Here is a 20983-nt window from a genome sequence, read left to right on the forward strand (position 1 = left end):
GCAATATGTAAATCAATGGATGTGTAACTGATGTAATTCTGCAATCTGTGTATGGGGTAAAAATAAAAAAAATAAAAAATTAAAAAAAAAAAATTCCATCACCAGTACTAGTTAACTATCTCTCTAGCAGGTTATGGTCATACAGTAGTTGAGTAAATTTATTCATATGATTTGTGAATTACTGAATCAACTTATGTGTTTGATTACATTATCCCATAAGTAAGAACATTAGAGATGCCTACAATCCCAGCTGCTTGGGAGACTGAGGTGAGTCCAGGAGCTGAAGACCAGCCAGGGTAACATGGTGAGAACTCATCTCAAACCAAATCAAACCAAACACAAATACAACAATGATAACAATAGCAGCACCATGATAGGAACATAAAGAGGTCACAAGGGGTGCATCTCTGAGTCCCCAGCAAGTGAAACAGCATGCAATGTATAATGTCCATCAAGCTACCTTCTGAACATAGTACCCTTTCCTATAAGCAATCCCTTGAATTTTGTACCTGACTTTGTCAAAAGTGAGGGATGGAAAAAGTGGCTTAGGAGGTGATTTACTACCACTGATTCTTGTTCCTGAACCACAGAGGTCTCTTCTTTTCTACTTGTGGAAGTACCCTCAGAGAGTCAATGTTTTGGAAATATGACAATGAAAAAAATTGCAGAAGAGGCCCGTGCAGGGGCAAGCTTAAAGTACAGGTCAAATATCAATGTCAGGCCAGGTGTGGTGGTACATGTCTGTGATCCCAGCTACTCAGGAGGCTGAGGCAGGAGAATTCAAGTTGGAGGCCAGCCTCAGAAATTTAGCAAGACCCCTGTCTCAAAATAAAAAATAAAAGGGGCTGGGATGTAACTTAGTGGTAGAACACCCTTCCATTCAATCCCTAGTACCAATAAATAAATAGATAAGTTAATTAATTAAAAATAACAATGCCAGGATGCTTCTAAGAAGAACCTATGGTGATGTCTTCACAAGGCTCAAGAAAAATGGACACTTCCTCCCAGGCCCATGTCTATTTTCAGATAAACATAGTGTGACTGAGGGATGTTATTCCTTATTATTGCCTGCCAGACTCAGCACTAATGTGCATCCATAAACCTATACTGATATAAAGTGGATGAATTTCTTTCAACATACACCTGTCAATCACCAACTTCAAGTCTGACACTGGTGCACACAGAGGATATGCAAAAGTGAGCCCTGGCTGTGACTGTGACTGTCCTACTGGAGGGGGTTAGATGTGAGTGGTAGTCCTTACTTCTAAGGATAATAGTAAAATAAAAAAAATTATCCTTAGAAGTAAGGATAATACTTTACAGATACATTGTAACCACTCATTTGATAAATATTTATGGAGTGCCTACATTGTGTTGCACACTGTTCTAGGCACCAAAAATACTTCAATGAACAAAACAGGTCAGAACATCTGACCTAATAGAACCCTGACCTATGGTCTGCAGAAGTTGTCCCAGAAAACCAACTCATTGTCTGTCATAACCATCCTAGTAGCCAGCCTACTGTTGACATGGGACTTACAGGAAGTCACTACTGTCTCATAAACACTCCAGCAATCCCAAAGATGACAATTGGCCCTAAATGCCCAGGACTTGGTTAATTACTGACAGCTTCTCTAGTTCTTCTCCAACTTAGGACCAACCAGAGAAAGTCACATAAGACCCTCTAACCAACCCTAGAGGAGGTCTCATTCCCAGTTAACCCATCCAGGGCTTCCCCTTGCAAACAGCCCCCAGCCCGGCACCTCTGAGGGCTTTCCTTTTTCCACTATGCAATTCTTTGCCACTCCCCTGCATGCATTTGAATCTCTGCCAAAATATAAGCAGTGAACTAACTTCTTTGCTATGACAAACACTGGGTAAAATAGGCTTTTTCTGTGCTCACTTAGTTCATGTATTTCCACAAGACTCAGGAATTCTACTTTGTGTATAAATCCTTGCACCTGGGTTCCAGTGGACACATACAAGGATGCTCCTAGCAACTCTATCAAAAATAGCAAAACTCTGGAAAAAATAGGAATTCCCATTGTCTAGAGAAAAGGTGCACAAGTAAATTATTGTATATTCACAGAAAGGAATGAATTTAGATGTTTTTCTTTTCCAAAGAAAAACAAAGTCATAGGAGCTGGGGATATAGCTCAGTTGGTAGAGAGCTTGCCTCACATGCACAAAGCCCTGGGTTCAATACCCAGCACCAAAAAAAAAAAAAAAAAAGCAAAGTCATGGCAAACACAGGCTTTAGGGTAAGGGCTATTTTGGGGGTAAGGGTACAGGAGAATAGGCTGTGTGGTGACAAGCCTTATTGTTAGACTGTATTGTCAAGGTCCTGGACTGTTACATGATTAAAATGAACAGCAAAATGAATAAAGAAGGCTAGGCTTAAAGTATTTTATAAAAGAAAGAGATTATGGTCCATAGTTTTTGTGTTCCTGAAAAATAAATGTTGTTAAAATGAGGCAAGTTTTAGGTGAAAAAATAAAAGAATAGGAAGGATTGGAACTGAGAGAAGAGTGGGTGAGATTGCAAAATTGGGTGATCTAAAAAGGACTCAGGTGGAATATGACACCTGACTACAGAGTGGTGAGGGAGTGGGCGCTCCAGTTCTCTGGGACTTTGTAGAGCATTCTAGAAAGTGGGAAGGCTGCACGAAAAGGCAGTTCGACTCAATCAACTGAATAAGGGTGCCACTAGAGCAGGGGTCAGGAAAGTAAGGGATGGGAGGGCTGTTGCATTTCACAGGTGTTAGTTTAGGTCATTCCAGACTTTGGCTTTGACTGCTGGTGAATGGGAGAGATGGCAAGTGTTCAGGTCTAGAAAGGAGATCTTCTGCCTTCCATGAAAAAGAATCATTATAAACAGTTCCCTAGGAATGGACCCTAGAAGGGCCTACATGGGCCTGCACCATCCTGAGGAATCCTTGCAGGGTGGAGCAGATGTGGCTTGGACCTGTGGGAGAGGGGTGCAGACCATGAGGGGTGCTGACCCATCCAGTGCAGGGTGTGAAAGGAAAATAAGATACAAGGGGGTAACAGTGTCTTTTTGGTCAGGGTTTGAGTGTCAGGAGGTACTGAACATGGTGGCTATTTTGTCCTGAAATGACTTAAGCCATGAACTTGGGCAAAAGGAAAACCCACATGGGTAGGAGGAGGTTGGGTTTTACCCTGAAGGGAGCAGATAATCTGTCTATCCATTACTTTAGGGTCCTGGGAACAGGGCGTAGGCTGAGGCCCTGCTGGAGGGTGTTTCTCCTCCTTTCATTGCAGTTTAATTGTGGTTTCTGGCTGAACTCCCAGGAGAGTGAAGAAACCTGAGGTGTGTGGGTGGGGGGGAGGTGGCAGGTGCTGCCAGGCTGGAGGGATGGTAGAGGGAAGGTGGGGCCCAGGTCTGAGCCCTTGCAAGGCTTCCAAAGCTTGTGTTTGGTCATGATTTTAAATTGTCATCTGTTGTCCTTGGACTTTTAATAGAACATTGCCCCTAAAATTATAACCTGGGATCTGAAAAGTTGTGCTCCGCCCTTGAAAGATTAGCCTGAGTGATGGACAAACAGTGGATATCAGGAGAATTTATAGGAATTTGATATGATATATGGGTTTTATGTAAACACCACCATCACCACCACACTCACACAACACTATTTTACACTGTGCTATAGTTGTGTAAGAAGGTACCACTGGGTTAAGAGAATCTGGGACCTCTTCATACCAGTTTTGCAGCCAGAGCCCGTGATCATTTCAAATTCAGGAAAAAAGAAAAAAAATATTTTTGTCATTTCATTTTTATGGTCAGGATCCAAGTTTTTTTTCCAAGTGGTCAGCTAAATATATAATTGCTTGGGCACTTGATGGATATGAGATGATTATAGAAATTATGCACATAATTGCCTATTATGTGATGCTGTGGCTTGAATACGGTTTGTATCCAAAACTCATGCTGGACTTTAATCCCCATTGTGAGGTACTTGGAGCATGGAAACTTAATTTAACTATGGGAAGTGACTAGGATTAGATGAGGTTATTATTTAATGACCATGATTAAATTCTGCTAGCTTTCTAAAAAGAGGGAGAGAGACCAGACATGCAGACACACAGGTGTGCTTTCTGTCTCTTCCCAAGTGATGCTTCTCACCACCTGGGGACTCGACCAGCAAGAAAGCCATCTCTAGATGCAGCCCTTGACCTTGCACCTCCAGAACCATAAACCAAAATAAAGTTGTTTTTGTTAAGGCTTACCCAGTCTGTGATGTTATTATTAGAAACAGAAAACAGATTAATACATGTGGTCATTTAAAAGTTTCTAAAATGTAAATATTTAACAACAAGGGTATTTATCCATGATTAAACATTAGGTTAAAAATCGGGTCACAAAACTATACATTCATAATGCTTTTAATTTTATTATATAAATGCACAAGAAATAGTGCCATATAAATTAAAGGGGAAAGAGGGTATTAGCAATGGAGGAATCTGGTGGACATCATGCTAGTTGGGAGGTCACACTGAACATCCCCAGTAATGGAATAAACTGACACTACACACTTCTTGATGTGATCCACAGAGAAAACATACACCAACTGCATCACATTCCCACAAAAACGCTGAAGTGGAATCTGATCACGAGGAAACAACCATAATATCCATATCAAGAATTATTTTCCAAAACACAAGTCACAGGGGCAAAAAATACAATGTTGGAGGACCATTCTAGATTAAAGCTGACTAAAAATACCTCTTTGACTGGATCCAGGGTGAAACATTATTACAAATACAGATGTAAACTATAGGACATTCCTGGGATAATTGGGGAAATTTCAGGTCAATTGCATATTACATAGTAGAAAGTGTCACTTAAATTTCTTGAATTTGATTCTTGTTTGGTGATTCTATATAGGACAGTATCCTTGGGAGATATATACAAAAACTTTTAGGAGTGAATGTCATTTCTGTAACTTACTCTCAAGTGGGAGAGAGAACAAAAAATATATGGCAGAATGTTCCCACTGATGAGCTGAACTAAATGGCATACCTGGTGTGAATGTAATGTTCTTTGGACTTTAATGTGGTTTTGAGATTCTACAAAATAAAAATATTGGGTAAAAATAAAGCATAGGGAAGTGATGGAAGGCTAGATGATAAAATGGTTCAGGTGGTTGTCACAGACATGTTCATTTTCTCCTTTTTTAATTTCCATAAAGAAAACACTTTAAAATTGTTTATAATGAACTTGCTATGTTAAATTCATGAAAAAAAAAACTTTTAAAGAAAGATGGGAAAGGCTTTTTATCTTCCCCATTTTTCCCTTCCAGTACGCCAGGTCAGTTTCCGTAGGTAACAACAGGTGGCTTGGGAGCAAGGTAGGGGTTGGTGTTCAGGTGCAGCGCCACCTCCAGGATGCGGGAGGCCCTTACTATCCAAAACCTTCTGGAACAGCCCTCACATCTGCTTGTTGAGTGTGTTTTGGGATGAGTCTCTCTCAACTGGATAGTTTTCTTGGGAATCTAGGTGTGGTCTAACTCCCTGACCTAAGAGGATCTTTTGGACAAAATCTATAAGAATTTGAAAACCTGCAAAGAATAAGATTAGGATAAAACCTAATCCATTTAACAAAATCTTTTGACTGAGCCAACTTGAAAAACAAGAATTCCCTTACTTCCCCCCGTGTGGCTTTACTTTCAAAGGATGGAGACGGTAAAACACTGAGGTCTTTGGCTAATAGAAGGTCAAGAATGTGTACCCCTCCCCACGGTGAAGGCAGCCCTCATTGCTGCCACTGCTGCTGTTTTTGCCTGGATCCCCTCAGCTGGTATGTGTGCTTCAAGAGACCCCCAGAGGTCACCCCGGAGCACTACCCTCCCTGGTGAGTAGCTCTTGTTTCTCAGAGTGACCTAGTGACAACACAAAAGTGCACAGGATGTTCATGGCCTCTGAAACTGGTGGGCTTCCCATGAGGCAAGCGCTCCATTCTTCCTGAAGTCTTTCTGAACCCCTTCTTTGCCCCCCATACAGCATCTCACATGCACCTCACTGGGTAAAGCTTTCATTTGAGTATGTGTCATGATGTTTTTGGATAAATTTCTATTTACACAAATGATATCACACACAATCCACTTCTTTCTTCCATCTCACACCATTTCTTCTTTCTTAGAGATCTGGCTCACTCTTTCTGACAACTGTGCGATAATCCCTTGTATGGCTGTGTCACCCATTTAATCTGGCTCTAGTAACAGCCAATTAGGATTTCCCTAGTCTTTTATTCTATACACTTCAATAAATAAGAAACAATGCCTTTGTCCAGGATGAGAAAGTTCTGAAATGAAAGTCATGTGCTTTTCCTCTTAAATGTACAGATGAACATATTGCTGTCCTAGGGAATCTCTCATTTAGCATTCTTACCAAAATGGTAGAGAGGGCATTGACGATTTTTCTGGGTCCTTGTTGACAGTTTGTGATCCATTTCCAAAAAATCAAGTTGTGGGGACTGAGAAAGAAATTGTTCAAGGGACATGTGAAGAAAGGGTGCCTGGGGGCAGGAAAGATGATGGACTGAGATGGACATCATTACCCTGGGTATGTGTATGGCTGCACATATGGTAAGACGCTACATCATTTACAACCAGAGAAATGGAAAGTTGCACTGCAATTGTGTCCAATGAATCAAAATGCATTCTGCTGTCATAATACCTAATTAAAATAAATTAATTAATAAAAAAGAAAAAACCTAACATTTTAATAATAATACATTAATAAAATAAAGGGCATGTGTAGGATGAGCTCTCTATAGCCATGTCCTTTTAGTGCAGGATTGCTGTGGTGTTGCCCATGACACTTCCCTCCTAAACACTTCGTTGTTGCAAAAAGGATGGCAGACAGAGCTCACGTGAAAGCTTCAGAGCTCCAAAGGCTGATTTGTTTACATCGAATGTGAAAATGAAATTCTAAATCAGGAGCAGGGTTGTGTTCTGTTATAGAGAACATTTAGATTGTAGGTAGACCTGGACTTGGCTAAAAATCTGGGGGAATCCATCTTTTGTGACTAAACTAAGTTTTAAATTCAATTACAGAATTCCCTTTGTCAAAAAGATACCTTTCCCAAGTTGAATTTGAATTATATGGGAAATCCATATTTTTATTAGAATTATTTTTTCCTATGAGGAAATATGCATGAATAACAAGGGCAGAAATTCTGATGCCCAAGGTGGATTTTGTCATTTGTGTGTGTATGTGTGTGTTTTTGTGTGTTTACACCTCCACATGCACACATGGCTATTATTATAAGTTAATTTACCATTTTTGAAAAAAAATATTTCAGGTCTCAATATAGATGCAAAACAGATGAAATATTAAAAATTTAATGATGTTTTCTTTCTTTCTTTTTTTTTTGGTACCAGGACTTGAACCCAGGGATGCTTAACTACTGAGCCACATCCTCAGTCCCTTTTATTTTTTATTTTAAGATAGATTTTGCTAAGTTGCTTAGGGCCTTACTAAATAGCTGAGGCTGGCTTTGAATTTGCAATCCTCCTGCCTCAACCTCCTCAGCCTTTGGGATTACACGTGTGTGCCTCCACGCCTGGCAAACATTGATTGATGTAGATCTGCCATTACAAAAGTAGTTCAAATTCACAGTAAATTCATTGATACAAAAATTATTTCCTCTCTACTCAATATTGAACCTCTATCCTTTCTCAGAAGTAGTTACCAAATAAGAGACTTTTGTGAGTCAATATTTTAAGGTCAACTTAGTATCATTTATTTATTAGACATTGAAAGATTGTGGAAATACAATGCAGCAACAGAGAAATCAGGAATCCACTGTACTCACAGTCAGGAAAGGTGGATGTTGGTATACAGAAGCCATAAACACATGCTAGGAGCAAAATATTGAGAATCTAGATCCCATTGGTCTAGATCCCATAGGGTTGGTGTTCAGGTACAGAGAGGCACTTGTATCTTTGAATGTAACTGGTCATACTGGTTTCGACACTCTTCAATTGGGAAGGATCACAGAAAACCAAGATTCAAAGACAGAACTAGAAGAGATCAGTCCCTCACAGCAGGGCTGGTGGGTCTGGAAATAGCAGACAGGACCAAAATCAAGAATCATCCCCCATCCACAGCTACAGACTCCCCTAGGGCAGCCCAATGAGCAGCATCTAAGTGCCTCAGTCCCGACAGAAGTATTGCCAGGAGGTTTTCTACCTTTGCTCTGGATGACATTGTAGAAGATATCCCTGAGACTATAAAAATGAAAATGACTTCTTAAGCTACAGAGCGGGAACGTCAAGGAGAAATGTGCCCTAAAGCCCAGGTGACGGGGAGATAGCAGGGAGCAGCCAGGAGGGGAAGGGTTCTGAGCAATGAGAAGCAGCTGACTCCCAGCAGCTCCTGCAGACCCACCCACCTAGCAGCAGCATTGCTTCTTGCAGCCACACTTCTGCTGGCAGCAGCACTTCTGCTGGCAACAGCCCTTCCCACAGCCACAGCCACAGGAGCCACAGCCACAGGAGCCACAGCCACAGGAGCCACAGCCACAGGAGCCACAGCCACAGGAGCGGCAGCAGGTGCGGCGGCAGCAGCACACAGGGGTGCTGCAGCAGCCCCCACAGCAGCCACGGCAGCAGGGGCAGCAGTTGGAGCAGCAGCCGACCCGGTAGCATCTGCATGTGGTGCAGCTGTTGCAGCTACCACAGCCACCACAGCCACCGCAGCCACCGCAGCCACTGCAGCCACCACAGCCTCCACAGCCAGAGCAACCCATGGTGTCAGTAGAGAGGACTCAGGTGCAGTGAGAAGACTCAGGAGAGGAGAGGCAGGTCTGGTGCCTCCTTCTGCTGGGGGACACCCTTATATACTGCCCCTATCCCCTTCATTTTTAGCCCAGTTTCTATGGAAGGCTCTCACAAGATCTATTATTCACTTCCTTCTTCAGTTTACTTGACATAACATTGCTATTTAAAGACTGCACAACAGTCTTTATTATAAAGTCTTTGACTTTTCTGGTATGAATGTAATAATTGTGTTGGTTTTTGGTTCAGAAGTAGAAAATCAATGGCCAAAATATAGGAAAAAGGAGTCCTTGCCCCTGCCAGTGCTGACCGAGTCTCAGCCGTGGGCCACTGTCAACATTTCATGAGTGTCTCATGCATGCAGTCAAACTTCTCAGGTCACTGGACATTGGAAATGGAGAGCAAGAAGGATCCCTCCAACCCCTTGGTTGATGAGAAATATATCAAGTGAGTCATTTTAAGGTTTCTTTCTCTAGTTTTTAAAATGTAAGCTTATGAAGCAGATACCCTGGTAAACCCAGGGACACCAGCGTTCTGTGGGAAGCACAGCCCCCGAAAGCCAGGTCATCCATGATCCTGAACCTGCCATGTCACCAACCGGAAATCCCCAACCAATGGGAACTCTCCGGGAATCCCCGGGAGAACTCCAAAGTAGCAGGCCGAGGCGGACAGCAGGGGTCTAATACACACAGCTTAACATAATCATTATCATCTCAATGGCTTGCTGGCGTCACCTCTCAACCACTCCGTTCTGGCAAAAATGCCATGCGGTCATTCGGATTCGGCTATGGCTCTCAGCAGTAAACCCCCAGGCTTTTTCAGTGGGTTGCCTGTAGGACCTGAATTGGGTAGTCCTTAAATTCCAAAGGTGGTAAAGCAAGTGCATACCCCTATGGGCCAATCCTCATATGCACAGGCTTCCTGGGACAGGAAATGGAAGCCTGGCAGGTAGAGTCAGCAAAGCACTGCAGATGAGCATCCATCAGTGCATGGACAGGCTGACACCGAGTCCCAGCTACAGTACATGTCAGAGAGGTATGAAGTGACCAGTCACCAGATGGAACTTTTTAAAATTTTTGTTTTCTCAACTATTTAACAGAAAAACAGCAAATAGTTGCCTTGCCCTTAGCAGATAACTTAGGACTCATAAAATTTATTTTTAGCATCTGACATCACACAATTATTTTAATATAGTTTTCAATAATCAAGCAGTTCTGCTGAATGAAGGATCTCAGGCAGTCAGAAAAAGAATAGCTGTGTTTTAAGATGAGATAGAATGTGATATGTAAATATGTAAATATGATTTGAAATTAGGAGTGCCTACTCTGTACCATTTGTTTATGGTTTTTTTTACTAATTCTTTCAAGAGCATTGTCCTAATTTTGGGGTGTGAGGAATTCTTATGTGGAGAAAATGTTTTGTCTAACCTGTGATGATTAGGAAGTATAAATGGAAACACAGAGCTTTTACTTGATTAGATTCAGACTCTCATGCTATAGAAAGAATTATTTAAAATATATTAGGCATTTATTATATCCACTGAATACTCACATTGTGCCAGGTACTATTTAAAGCTCCAGAACAAAACGTACATACATTTACGTTCTCATGGACCCAAATGTCTTGGAAATATGTTCTAATCTAAATATAGAGTTAAGAAATGAGGAAAAGTTAAATCTAGCAATGGTGAGAGTCATCAAGGAAGGATGCACGAGGCCTCACGAGGTCTTTTATGGGGATTGGGATAAACAACAACAGGAAACTAGCTACTGGCTGCATATGTAGGGCTGAGATTGTTGGAGTTGGTATATAAGCAGCTCCCCAGCAGAAGGAGGCACCAGACCTGTCTCTCCTCTCCTGAGTCCTCTCCTCACTGCACCTGAGTCCTCTCTACTGACACCATGGGTTGCTCTGGCTGTGGAGGCTGCGGTGGCTGCGGTGGCTGTGGTGGCTGTGGTAGTTGCAACAGCTGCACCACATGCAGATGCTACCGGGTCGGCTGCTGCTCCAACTGCTGCCCCTGCTGCCGTGGCTGCTGTGGGGGCTGCTGCAGCACCCCTGTGTGCTGCTGCCGCCGCACCTGCTGCCGCTCCTGTGGCTGTGGCTCCTGTGGCTGTGGCTGTGGGAAGGGCTGCTGCCAGCAGAAATGTTGTTGCCAGAAGCAGTGCTGCTGCTAGGGGGCCACAAGCCTCTGGGCAGGTGCTGCCAGGACCCTTTCTGTTGATTAATCCACCTGTCTGCAGGTGCTGCTGGGAGTTTGCTTGTTCCCCTTGTTAAGGCTTTCTTCCCTCCCATTCTTTCTGTTGCAGGCTGTCTCCATGGCACCTGGACTCCAGCACAATCCTCCTTGATTCTAACACCCCGTAGTTTTAGTCTTTCCTTCCTTCATTCCTCCTTCCCTCCCTCCCTCCCTTTTTCTCTCTCTCTCCCCTTCCTTTCTTCCTTCCTTTCCTCCTTCCTCCTTTCTGTCCTTTCCTCCTCCCTTCCTCTCTCTCTTTTAGTACTGGGGATTAAACCCAGAAGGGTGCTTCACGCATGAGTTACATCCTTTGTCTTTTTAAATTTTGAAATAGGGTCTCAATACATTGCCAAAGGCCTTGCTATGTTGCTGAGGCTGGCTTTGAATTTGTGCTCCTCCTGTCTCAGCTTTCTAAGTCTCTGGGATTGTAGACATGTGCCAGCATCTTGACAATTTTTCTCCCCTTTTAAGGAAATTATATGGGTATGCCATGCAATGCCACCCAAGAACAAAGATGGAGGATATCTTGATTATTGAGACCAGCAAAATGGAATAATGGTTTCTACCGTGTTTTCTACTTTTAATTCTTTTCTATCTCACATGAGATCTTCTTATGTGTACCAAACTTGACCTCAACTTTCTGTAGTCTTCCTAGACAAAGTCTTAAAAATTTATTAATAAAATGCAAAAATAAAATCTGAACAGTTTCCTTTGGTTTTATTCTTTAGTTATTTTCATTAAACTACCATTAATTATGATCTTCCATGAGTTGCAGCCATCACGGATGCACAAATAACTATGTCCCTGTGTGATTTAAAATCCTGTCATATACAAATGACCAAAAAACACAAGGTAAAACAATAATGAACATGGTAAAAAGTCGATGTTGATGTGACATATAATGGGCAGGAGGTACTTTGTGTTGGATGGGGAATAGGTGTACTTCAAAAGAGCTGAAATGGTCATATATAATAAATTAAAATTAAAAAAAATATTTTAAAAAAGAGCTGGAATGACTTCAAGAAGGAGATAATGTTGTGATTTGGACTTGAGTTGTCCGCCATGTGTGAGCTCATGTGTGAGACAATGCAAGAATGTTCAGAGACGAAATGCTTGGGTTATGAGAGTTATAACCGAATCAGTGGATTAATCTGCTGATATGGATCAACCAGGTGGTAACTATAGGAAGGTAGGATTGGAAGAGGATGTAGGTCACTGGGGGCATGTCTTTGAGGCTTATATTTTGTCTCTGCTTCCTATAGCCATGTCCTGAGCTGCCTTCCTCCACCATGTCCTTCCTCCATGACTTTCAGTCTCACCTTAAGCCCAGAGCTATGGAGTCAATCAACCATGGGCTGACCTTCTGAAACTATGAGCCCAAATAAACTTCCTCCTCCGCATTGTTCTTGTTGGGTCTTTTAGTCACAGTGAAGCCAAAGCTGACTAAAATAGGTAACATTTTGGAGTGTGTTTTGCGGAGTTAGAAATGTTTTGATAAGTGGAGTTGATTGAAGACAGAAGTTCCAAAAAGAAGACCAAAACACAAGGAATGAAGAGTTTAAGACATACATGGGAGCTTGCCACCGTAATTTTGATGAAAAGCCTATTACCATAAATAGTTAGAAATAAGCAAGGAAAGGAAGAATAAGTCTTTGATTTGGAAGTCTGATAGTTTAACCACAATAGCAGCATCTACGGTCAAAACAAGGAGCATTCATGCTGCCCTTAAAAGCCAGGCATTCTCCTAAAAAACTACATGTGTCACGTATCACACGGTAATGGGAGAACTATTATTGTGCCCACTGCAAGGACAGGAAAGAGTACAGAGAGGAAGCAAGTGACTTGCTCAGAGCACACGTCTGCTGCTGCTGGAGCTGGGACACACAGCAGTGGGATGGGCCTGGGAGGCTGTGGAGAGGGGGTCTAACTGCAGCCGTGTGCAGCATTGGTTAGTTCCCTGGGGAAACTGAGGCTGTGGCAGTAATCCTGGGGACAACACTGCGGGCCTGAAACAGCAGCAGAGGGGTGATGCTGGGAATCGTGGGAACTAAAGGCACAATACAAAACCAAATAAAGGAGGGCGATGCCTACAATTGCAACACGGATGACAACGGTGACCTAATGATACATACTGACTTCTGACAGATTTGGGAACTCTACAAGGTAGCCCATTTAAAAAATTATATTAAGTGTGGTCAACAACTGGGTGAGAAACCAATCATTTCCTTTAAAGTTTTTTTCTTTTATTTGTTGTTGTTCTGTAAGTTATAGAGGGAAAGAAAGTTGATAAACCAAAAAAACTCTATAATAAAGGTACATAAAAATTCTCTCATAAATTGCTCTAATCCTAGTCACGACGTATTTTTTTCTTTTATAGATGCAACCTTATCTGGTTACTTTGAGAAGAGACAGATCTACTCGATTTTCTTTATTAGTCTGATCAGAAAAAACTAGGCTTGAAAAAAATTGCTTTTTTGTTCTACTTCTCTAATATTGATATTGTACATTTATTTTTAAGAGGAATATTTGCTCACAAATTATCATCCTAAAATATACTCTATGTGGATCATGGAGTTGGCACACATTGTGGTTTGCTAATAAATATTTTAGAATGAATGGAAGCTGCATACATTTACATGCAGCATCATGTGTAACCTGATGTATGTTATACCGGTAATATACTTGTATAGCTATTCATATTAGTTACAGTGTGCTTATGTATATAGGTCATATTGTAATATCTAGATTATAAACATGTTATTAATATGGGATATATATATATATATATATATATATATATATATATATATATATATTTAGTCAGCTAGATTGTATTGTTATTTATGTTAAAAACTCTACTTGCACGCCTATACATGTGCATACACATATTCATGTTCCAGAGTTTGAAACTCTATGGCTCAATAGGTGATTCTGTAACATGGCAATTTGGGAAATGTGTTCTCAAATGTAGTCTTTCCTGTTTTTGAGACTGGCATCCATCTCCCTCTGTTCCTTCTCCATCTTGGGGTCTGCTGGGATTCTTAGGACTTTACCTTTGTAATTAGCTCATGCTCTAAGGCTCCAGGAGCCAAGTTATCATCAGTTAGAGTGTCACCATATGAAAGACATTTAGGCACTTCAATTCAGCCGAAGCAATGACATAGGGATCTTTCATATAGATGGCTATATCATTAATGATGGGGTACATTCTGAGAAGAGTGTTGTTCTGTTATTGTGCAGCTATCATAGAGTGAACTTACACAAGCTTAGATGGAATAGCCTCCTACACCTGTGGGCTACCCAGTGTATACAAGTATACGTGTGTGTGTAGCCTTTTCCTGCTAAGATCATTATGGACAAAACAATATGAAATTCAATTCAATCTAGCATGAGAGGAAACCTGCGTCTGGGTAAACATAAGATGTGTGAGGCTGCTGCAGGCATAACACAGCATACTGTTTACAGTGAAAAACATTTTTTTTTTTAAATAAGTGGAACCTACTCCAAAATAATAATTAAAAATACAGGTACATACACAAACCAGTAGCACAGTTGTTTATTATCATTACCAAGTGTTATGTCCTATACATAATTGTATGTGCTATACTTTTGTGTAAAGACTGGCAACTCTGTAGGCATGTTTACACAAGCTTTTCTGCAAGCACGTGAGTGATGAGCTGCTCCACATCACAAGGGTTACGAGGTCACTAGGGCATGAGAATTTCTCAGCTCCATTAGAATCTTATGGGGCCACCCAATACACGTGGCCTGTTGCCAATTGAAATAGCACACAGCTCTACTTATAATGTGATGAATGTCCTTGAATTTCGTGTTCGTGCTGGATGGCTGAGGAGGAGGAAGGCAGGCATTGTGAGAGGTTGGGAGCGAACTCAGGGAAGGAGGAAAATGAGGGCAATTGATGGTGGGCTTGCCCTTAGGTGCTGGAAAGATGCCAGATATGGTCAGAAAACTACCCGAAGCTAGAAAGGGGTAAGGAAAGACTCCCCTACAGGTTTGAGGGGAGCATCTTGATCCAGCAACTTGATCTTCAACTTTTAGCCCCCCAAACCATGAGGCGACAAATCTGTCATTTTGAACTACTTGCTTTTTAGTCCTCTGTCTTCATAGCTCTAGGAAACTAATATGCAGGTGAAGTATAGGAAGAATCACTGTGGATTCCTTTCACTTGGTCTAATATCCGTTCACCTTCCTGAGCTCTCTTGCTAGATGCAATGTCTTGTCAGTTGATTCTGTTGATATTTCCAGTTATTCTTGTCTTGTTCCTCATAATAAATGGAGTACAAGGAAAGTCCCTCTGTCACATGGGATGTCTGCTGTACCTTATCTGGACATTGGAGCAAGACGCGTTCTTTTTAAAAAACAAAGTGGTACTGATTTTATGATAGGCATTTTCTGTGTCAGTTGAGGTAGATTTCTAATTTTTCTCCTTCTATCTACTGTATTTTGTAAGTGAAGTGACTTTATCCATTTCTTTCCTTGATCCTTACCTGTTTGAAATCAGTATTATATCTGCTCCAATAATGATCCAGACAACTTTCATTATTTTCTACTTCTAGAATAACTTTGTAAATGAGGAATTAGATATCTTAAAGAAATTGGTAGATTTACTAAAATAGGGATGTTTAAAAATGTATGTATACTTCCTTATAATTCTTTTAAAATGCAAAGTAAAATAAAGAGTAAAATGATTGTCTTCCAGTGGAGGAAAGAGGAAACAAAGTTATACTTTTCTGAATGCATGTTGTTTTCTACATTTGACTTCAGAACCATGTGAATATTTTACATCATTATACAAACAATTAAAAAATTTAAAGTCTCTAAAAACTCAAGGTAAAATAAAATAGGGGAGCTTAAATGTAGGTTAAGGGGGTGGTGTAACCACATGGAGGAAATAGCTTAAATAACTTTAAAGAACAGTAATTTGTCATGTATGTCTCCAGTGTATTGTACTCTAAGGACAAACAAACAAACCAACAAAAAACAACAAAACCAAAATAAAACACAACTGTGTTTAGTAATTTGTGTGTGTGTGTGTGTGTGTGTGCTGTACTGGGGCTTGAACCCAGGTTTCGCACATGCTAGGTGAGTGCTAGAGCTCTACCACTGAGTTACATTTCCAAACTCCTTCTAAATTTCTTTTGAGACAGAGTCTCCCTACATTGCCCAGACTGGCCTAAAACTTGTGATCCTCCTGCCTTGACCTCCAGAGTAGCTGGAATTACAGATGTGTATCACTTTGTCTGTCCTTCAGTCATTATGTTTTTGGTTGTGGTTTGATGTTAGGCAGAGATGTGTGTGTGTGTGTGTGTGTGTGTGCGCGCGCGCTTGTGCTCAGTAGAAAATGAAAAAATGCAATTATGTGGATGTTAATTTGTAACTGGCACTTTTTTTTTAAAATATGGAAGGGTGGATGTGAGATAAGTGAGGATAATTAAGTTAGAAGTATCAGTCTGAATTTATGGCATATTCAAATTTCTTTGCTCTATTTATGGAAAAGATACAGAAATTGATCAGCCTAGTAGCAATGGCTACTCCTGGAACAGATTGTGGCCTCTAAATACCATTTGCTACTAACAAGAACCAGGGCTTTACAGAGGCCTCAGGAATCAACTTAGGAGGTCCCTACTGGTCCCTAATGATCAGACAATCTGAGCATCCACAAGAACAGGACTTCGATAAATCAGAATAATTAATATGTCTAAATCCATGAGTTCACGCTGATTCTTAACCCAAATGAAAACAACCTATTGGTCACATGTTGGAAGATACTGGAGAATCAACACATTGTCTTGAAAATTGGTAAATAATCATTCATCCTGTCTTTTCATTCTGAATCCTAATCTCAGGGTTATCAAATAGTTGACAAAGAACATTTTTAAATAGAGAAATAGTCAAGCTAGTAATCGGAAAAGAGTTGATAAAATTAAAATATCACCATTTTTTTTTTTACCACTGAATGAGGTAACAGATGTCTTAGTCAATTTTCTGCTTCTATAACAGAATGTCACAAACTGGGTAATTTATTAAAAAAAAGTTTATTTGGTTCACAGTTCTTCAGGAGGGAAGTCCAAGAGTATGGTGCTGATATCTTGTCTGAGAACCTTCATGTTGCATCATAACCTGGCAAAATAGCAAACAAGCTTGTGTGGGACAGAGGGGGAACTGGATCAAACCTGTCTTTTTTATAAGGAACACATTCCTGAGATAACTAAGCCACTCATATGATGTCAGCATTTGTCCATTTGTGAGGCCTATTTAAAGTTCCCTCTCTTAATACAGTTACAATTACAATTAAATTCCAACGTGAGTTTTGGAGGGGACATCCAAACAAGAGTAGTGGATATGGATTTTATAAAGCTAAAAACCTGGCTACCAATTTATAGGAGAGACAGCCCAAGAGAACAAGTGAGATACTCACTATTGCAGTGTATGACTTTGTTTGGATCATGAATTGAGCCAACTAAATATCTGTCTCTCTATCTACCTCAGGGAATTTAAATTATGAGTTCATGCTGGATGATGGAATCATGTTTCTTTCTTATTTAATTGTGATGATGGCATTGTATATTATAAGATAAAGTTTTTTTCTTTTATCTTATAGAGCTACTAAAAATAATTTCAGAACTATTTATATTGAAATGCTATGTATGATGCTCCAGATTTATTTAAAAATGGTCTGGGAAAATAATGAGTTGGGTTGTTACACACACACACACACACACACATACACACACTCACACAGCCCCCAACCTGATAAGTCACTTGTAAAATCACCCAGCGTGGGTTTTCCTCTCCCACCGGGAAGTCTGTAACATCTCAATTTCTCCTATATTAATTTCCAATCATTCAGTTTTGAATACTTTTTAGTTTCCTTTATGGTTTCTCTTTTAAACCCAAGATTATTTAGTAATATGTTTTTTTTTTAACATGTGGGATTTATCTTAATTATTCTTTTACAATTAATTCTTGATCTTATTACATTTTTAATTATAGAATACAACATCTCATAGTGATCTTTTAGCCTTTAAAAAAAATAACTTCCTGAATGTGCTAGGTTTCTACTGCTCCCCAGTTTCATTGGAGGAATGTGTGTTCTCTGCTGGATACTGAGTTTTTCATAGATATCATTGTTTGGGCTTATGAATTGCATTTTTCAGATCAGTGAAGAACCAAAAATAAGTGGTAATTATTTTTTCCTGTCAAGGAGTCATGTTTTATCACTCTCATTGTTAGAAATGGCTGGTTCAGGGCAACAACACTGACTTTTATTGTGATTTATTATTATAAGATTCTCTACACACAATGCACCACCTTCTTGCTTGGGAGGGGCCACTTCCCTTGAAATGCCTGCCTCCCCCACCCCATGCCACTGGCTCATGTCTTCAGCTTTTTCTTTGGGTGAAATCTGCCATTCTGGTAGGATGATGTTAAAAGTTTCAGATTAAAATGGTTGGTTTATCTCTTTCTTCCTGAAGTCTGATCATTTGGGAATGTGAAGAATCAAATCCAAGGTGGTCTCTCCAGTCTACACCGGTTTTCTTTTGTCAGCAGGCCTTTTGTTCTGCCCAAAGATTATTCCAAGCTAACATGAATGAAACATAAAAACTACCAAATTTCCTATCGTTTTATGTGGTTGCTTATTTTAGTCAGCGTTTTTGCCACTGTGATCACAAGACTTGACAAGAACAACTTGGGAGGAGGACAGGTTTATTCGGTGCTCCGGGTTTCAGAGGTCTCAGTCCATAGATGGCCAACTCCTTTGCTCTGGGCCCACGGTGAGGCACAGACATCATGGCAGAAGGGCACGGAGGAGGAAGGCAATGTGGCAATCAGGAAGCAGAGAGAGCTCCCCTCACCAGGGACAAAATATGAACCCCAAAGCCATGCCCCAGTGACCTACCTCCTCCAGCCACACACTGCCTGCCTACAGTTACCATCCAACTCATCCCTATCAGGAGATTAATCCACTGCTTAGGTTACAACTGTCATTGTCTAATCATTTCACCTCTGAACCTTTTTGCATTGTCTCACCTGAGCTTTTGGGAGATACTTCCCATCTAAACCACAACACTGCTGTGCCCTTACTTCCCTCTGCCCCATCAAGAGTCACTCCCCAGCCATCTGTGCACACGGGTTCAGACAGCCTTCAGACCCTGTGTGTTTCATTAACTTCAAGTCCCAGAGTTTTCCTTCTGCTTCTAAAACTTCCCTGGGGCTCATGTTAGGGATGGAAGCCAGAGCCTGTGATGGTTTGGAGATAATATGAAATGGAGATAATATCTGGACAGCACCAAGCCAAGGCTTGTTATGGAGAACGACCTGGAGTGGGTATGTCAATTTACGGAGTCAGGACTCAGTCTCTAGGAAAGCTCAGTGGATAGGGCTGCTTCAGAGAATGCCACCGTATTGGGTTATTTCCTGTTTGGCAGTACTGGCTATGTAAGCATGTCTGGTTTGCTTTCTTTTAAGGTTTTGTTTTCCCTCCTCCTGCCCTACACTTTCCTGCTTGTTAACATTCCTAACCAACATCTATCAGGATAGTCTCTATCAAAATATAGTTAACTGCTTTTACTACATTGTGAAAAAAGTACATGTTCCATTTATCTACATCCATTGCAGATTAGCTGTGTGAAGGCTCCTGGTCCCTTAGCAACCAGTGGGAGTGTGCAGACATAAGGATTGGTGTTAGGGTTATAGAGAGGGAAATAGTGATCTGAAATAACTGGAAAACTAGCATTGGATGTGCTCATGTTTTGTTTCACCAGGGGCAGAACCCGGAGAGGGTCGTTCAGGTGAGTGCAGCCCCTCTCACTCTATTCTTCTCAGCCAGGCCCCATGAGATCTAGGACCTAGACTTTCTGCTCCAGGAGCCAGGATGTAAGTCTCTGCTTACCTTGGTGTGATTATGTGGAAGAAAAGATCTCCATCTGTTCAGGCCAGCTCTGGATTTAGTCATGTGTCAGGTAGTTGTCTGAAAAGTATACCTGTCTAAAATTGTTTGTACAGTAACATGTCAGAGAGACAGATTTTGCTGTTTGTGAGCAGTAGATACTTTTAAATTTATGAATCCAAACTGCTCAGAAGCAAATAGTGGGCACACCACAAGGGAGAGAGACAAACTGTGATTCTCCCAGTTGCTGAAGGACGGTTTTCCATGAAGTTGTGAGTACATCTATGCATGATTTGGTGCTTTGCAGTCACTGTCCTAGAAATTTTATATGGAGGGGAAAACACAAATGATCAAGTCAAGAGACTCAGAAGAGAGAATGAGAAGCCAGTATACCCGTGTTTCCAAAATTGGACAAGGACAGTACTAAACACCAAAACTATAGGGCAATTCTTACTTGTGAACATGGATGTAAAGCTTCTAAATGAATTGTTAATAAATGGAATTCACATATAAATGATATAATAACCAAGTAGGCTTTTCACTAAGAATGTAATAATGACTTCTTTAGCAAATCTATTAATGGAATTAACTACATGAAAAGAGAAAATTCACAAGACTATATCAATAAATACATATAGAAAAAATCTGATAGATTCTCCCATCCACCATGCTAAAATACATTAGATTTGGAACACACCACAAAAGTCATTAACCTGACAAAATACAGTCACAAAAATCTATAGCAATATTGTATTTTGAAACTTAGCTTTAAATTTAGGAACAGGATGCTGTCACCATTCTTGTTCAATAATAGTGAAGGTCTTAGCCAATACTATTAACACACGTTAAAAAAAAAAGAAATATAAGAATTGAAAAAAAGAAAAGCAAACCCTTACTATTGATATATAAGATAATTGTTTCTATAGAATATCAAAATGAACCTCCAACCACTGAATAAGAAGAAATGTTGCTGGAAACAAACCAACATAAAAAATTAATTATATTTTACTCACCTGCAACATCCAACAAAAAT

At 40.5% G+C, this 20983-nt stretch overlaps 2 protein-coding genes across 2 annotated transcripts; one reads left to right on the forward strand and one right to left on the reverse strand.

Annotated features, from left to right (window-relative positions):
• Positions 1-6792: 6792 nt before the first annotated feature.
• On the reverse strand, positions 6793-8818 carry LOC124089603 (small cysteine and glycine repeat-containing protein 7-like). Its single transcript, XM_058577484.1, has one exon. The coding sequence runs from the start codon at positions 8770-8772 to the stop codon at positions 8416-8418; it is 357 nt and encodes a 118-aa protein (XP_058433467.1). The 5' UTR covers positions 8773-8818; the 3' UTR covers positions 6793-8415.
• Positions 8819-10674: 1856 nt separating this feature from the next.
• Positions 10675-12993, forward strand: LOC124089601 (small cysteine and glycine repeat-containing protein 5-like). Its single transcript, XM_058577485.1, has one exon. The coding sequence runs from the start codon at positions 10702-10704 to the stop codon at positions 10975-10977; it is 276 nt and encodes a 91-aa protein (XP_058433468.1). The 5' UTR covers positions 10675-10701; the 3' UTR covers positions 10978-12993.
• The last annotated feature ends 7990 nt before the right edge of the window (positions 12994-20983 follow it).

The sequence above is a fragment of the Marmota monax genome, unplaced genomic scaffold, assembly GCF_021218885.2.
Source record: "Marmota monax isolate L192 unplaced genomic scaffold, Marmota_monax_Labrador192_F-V1.1 WCK01_AAM20220418_F8-fsc00041, whole genome shotgun sequence".
NCBI classification, from domain to species: Eukaryota; Metazoa; Chordata; class Mammalia; order Rodentia; family Sciuridae; genus Marmota; species Marmota monax.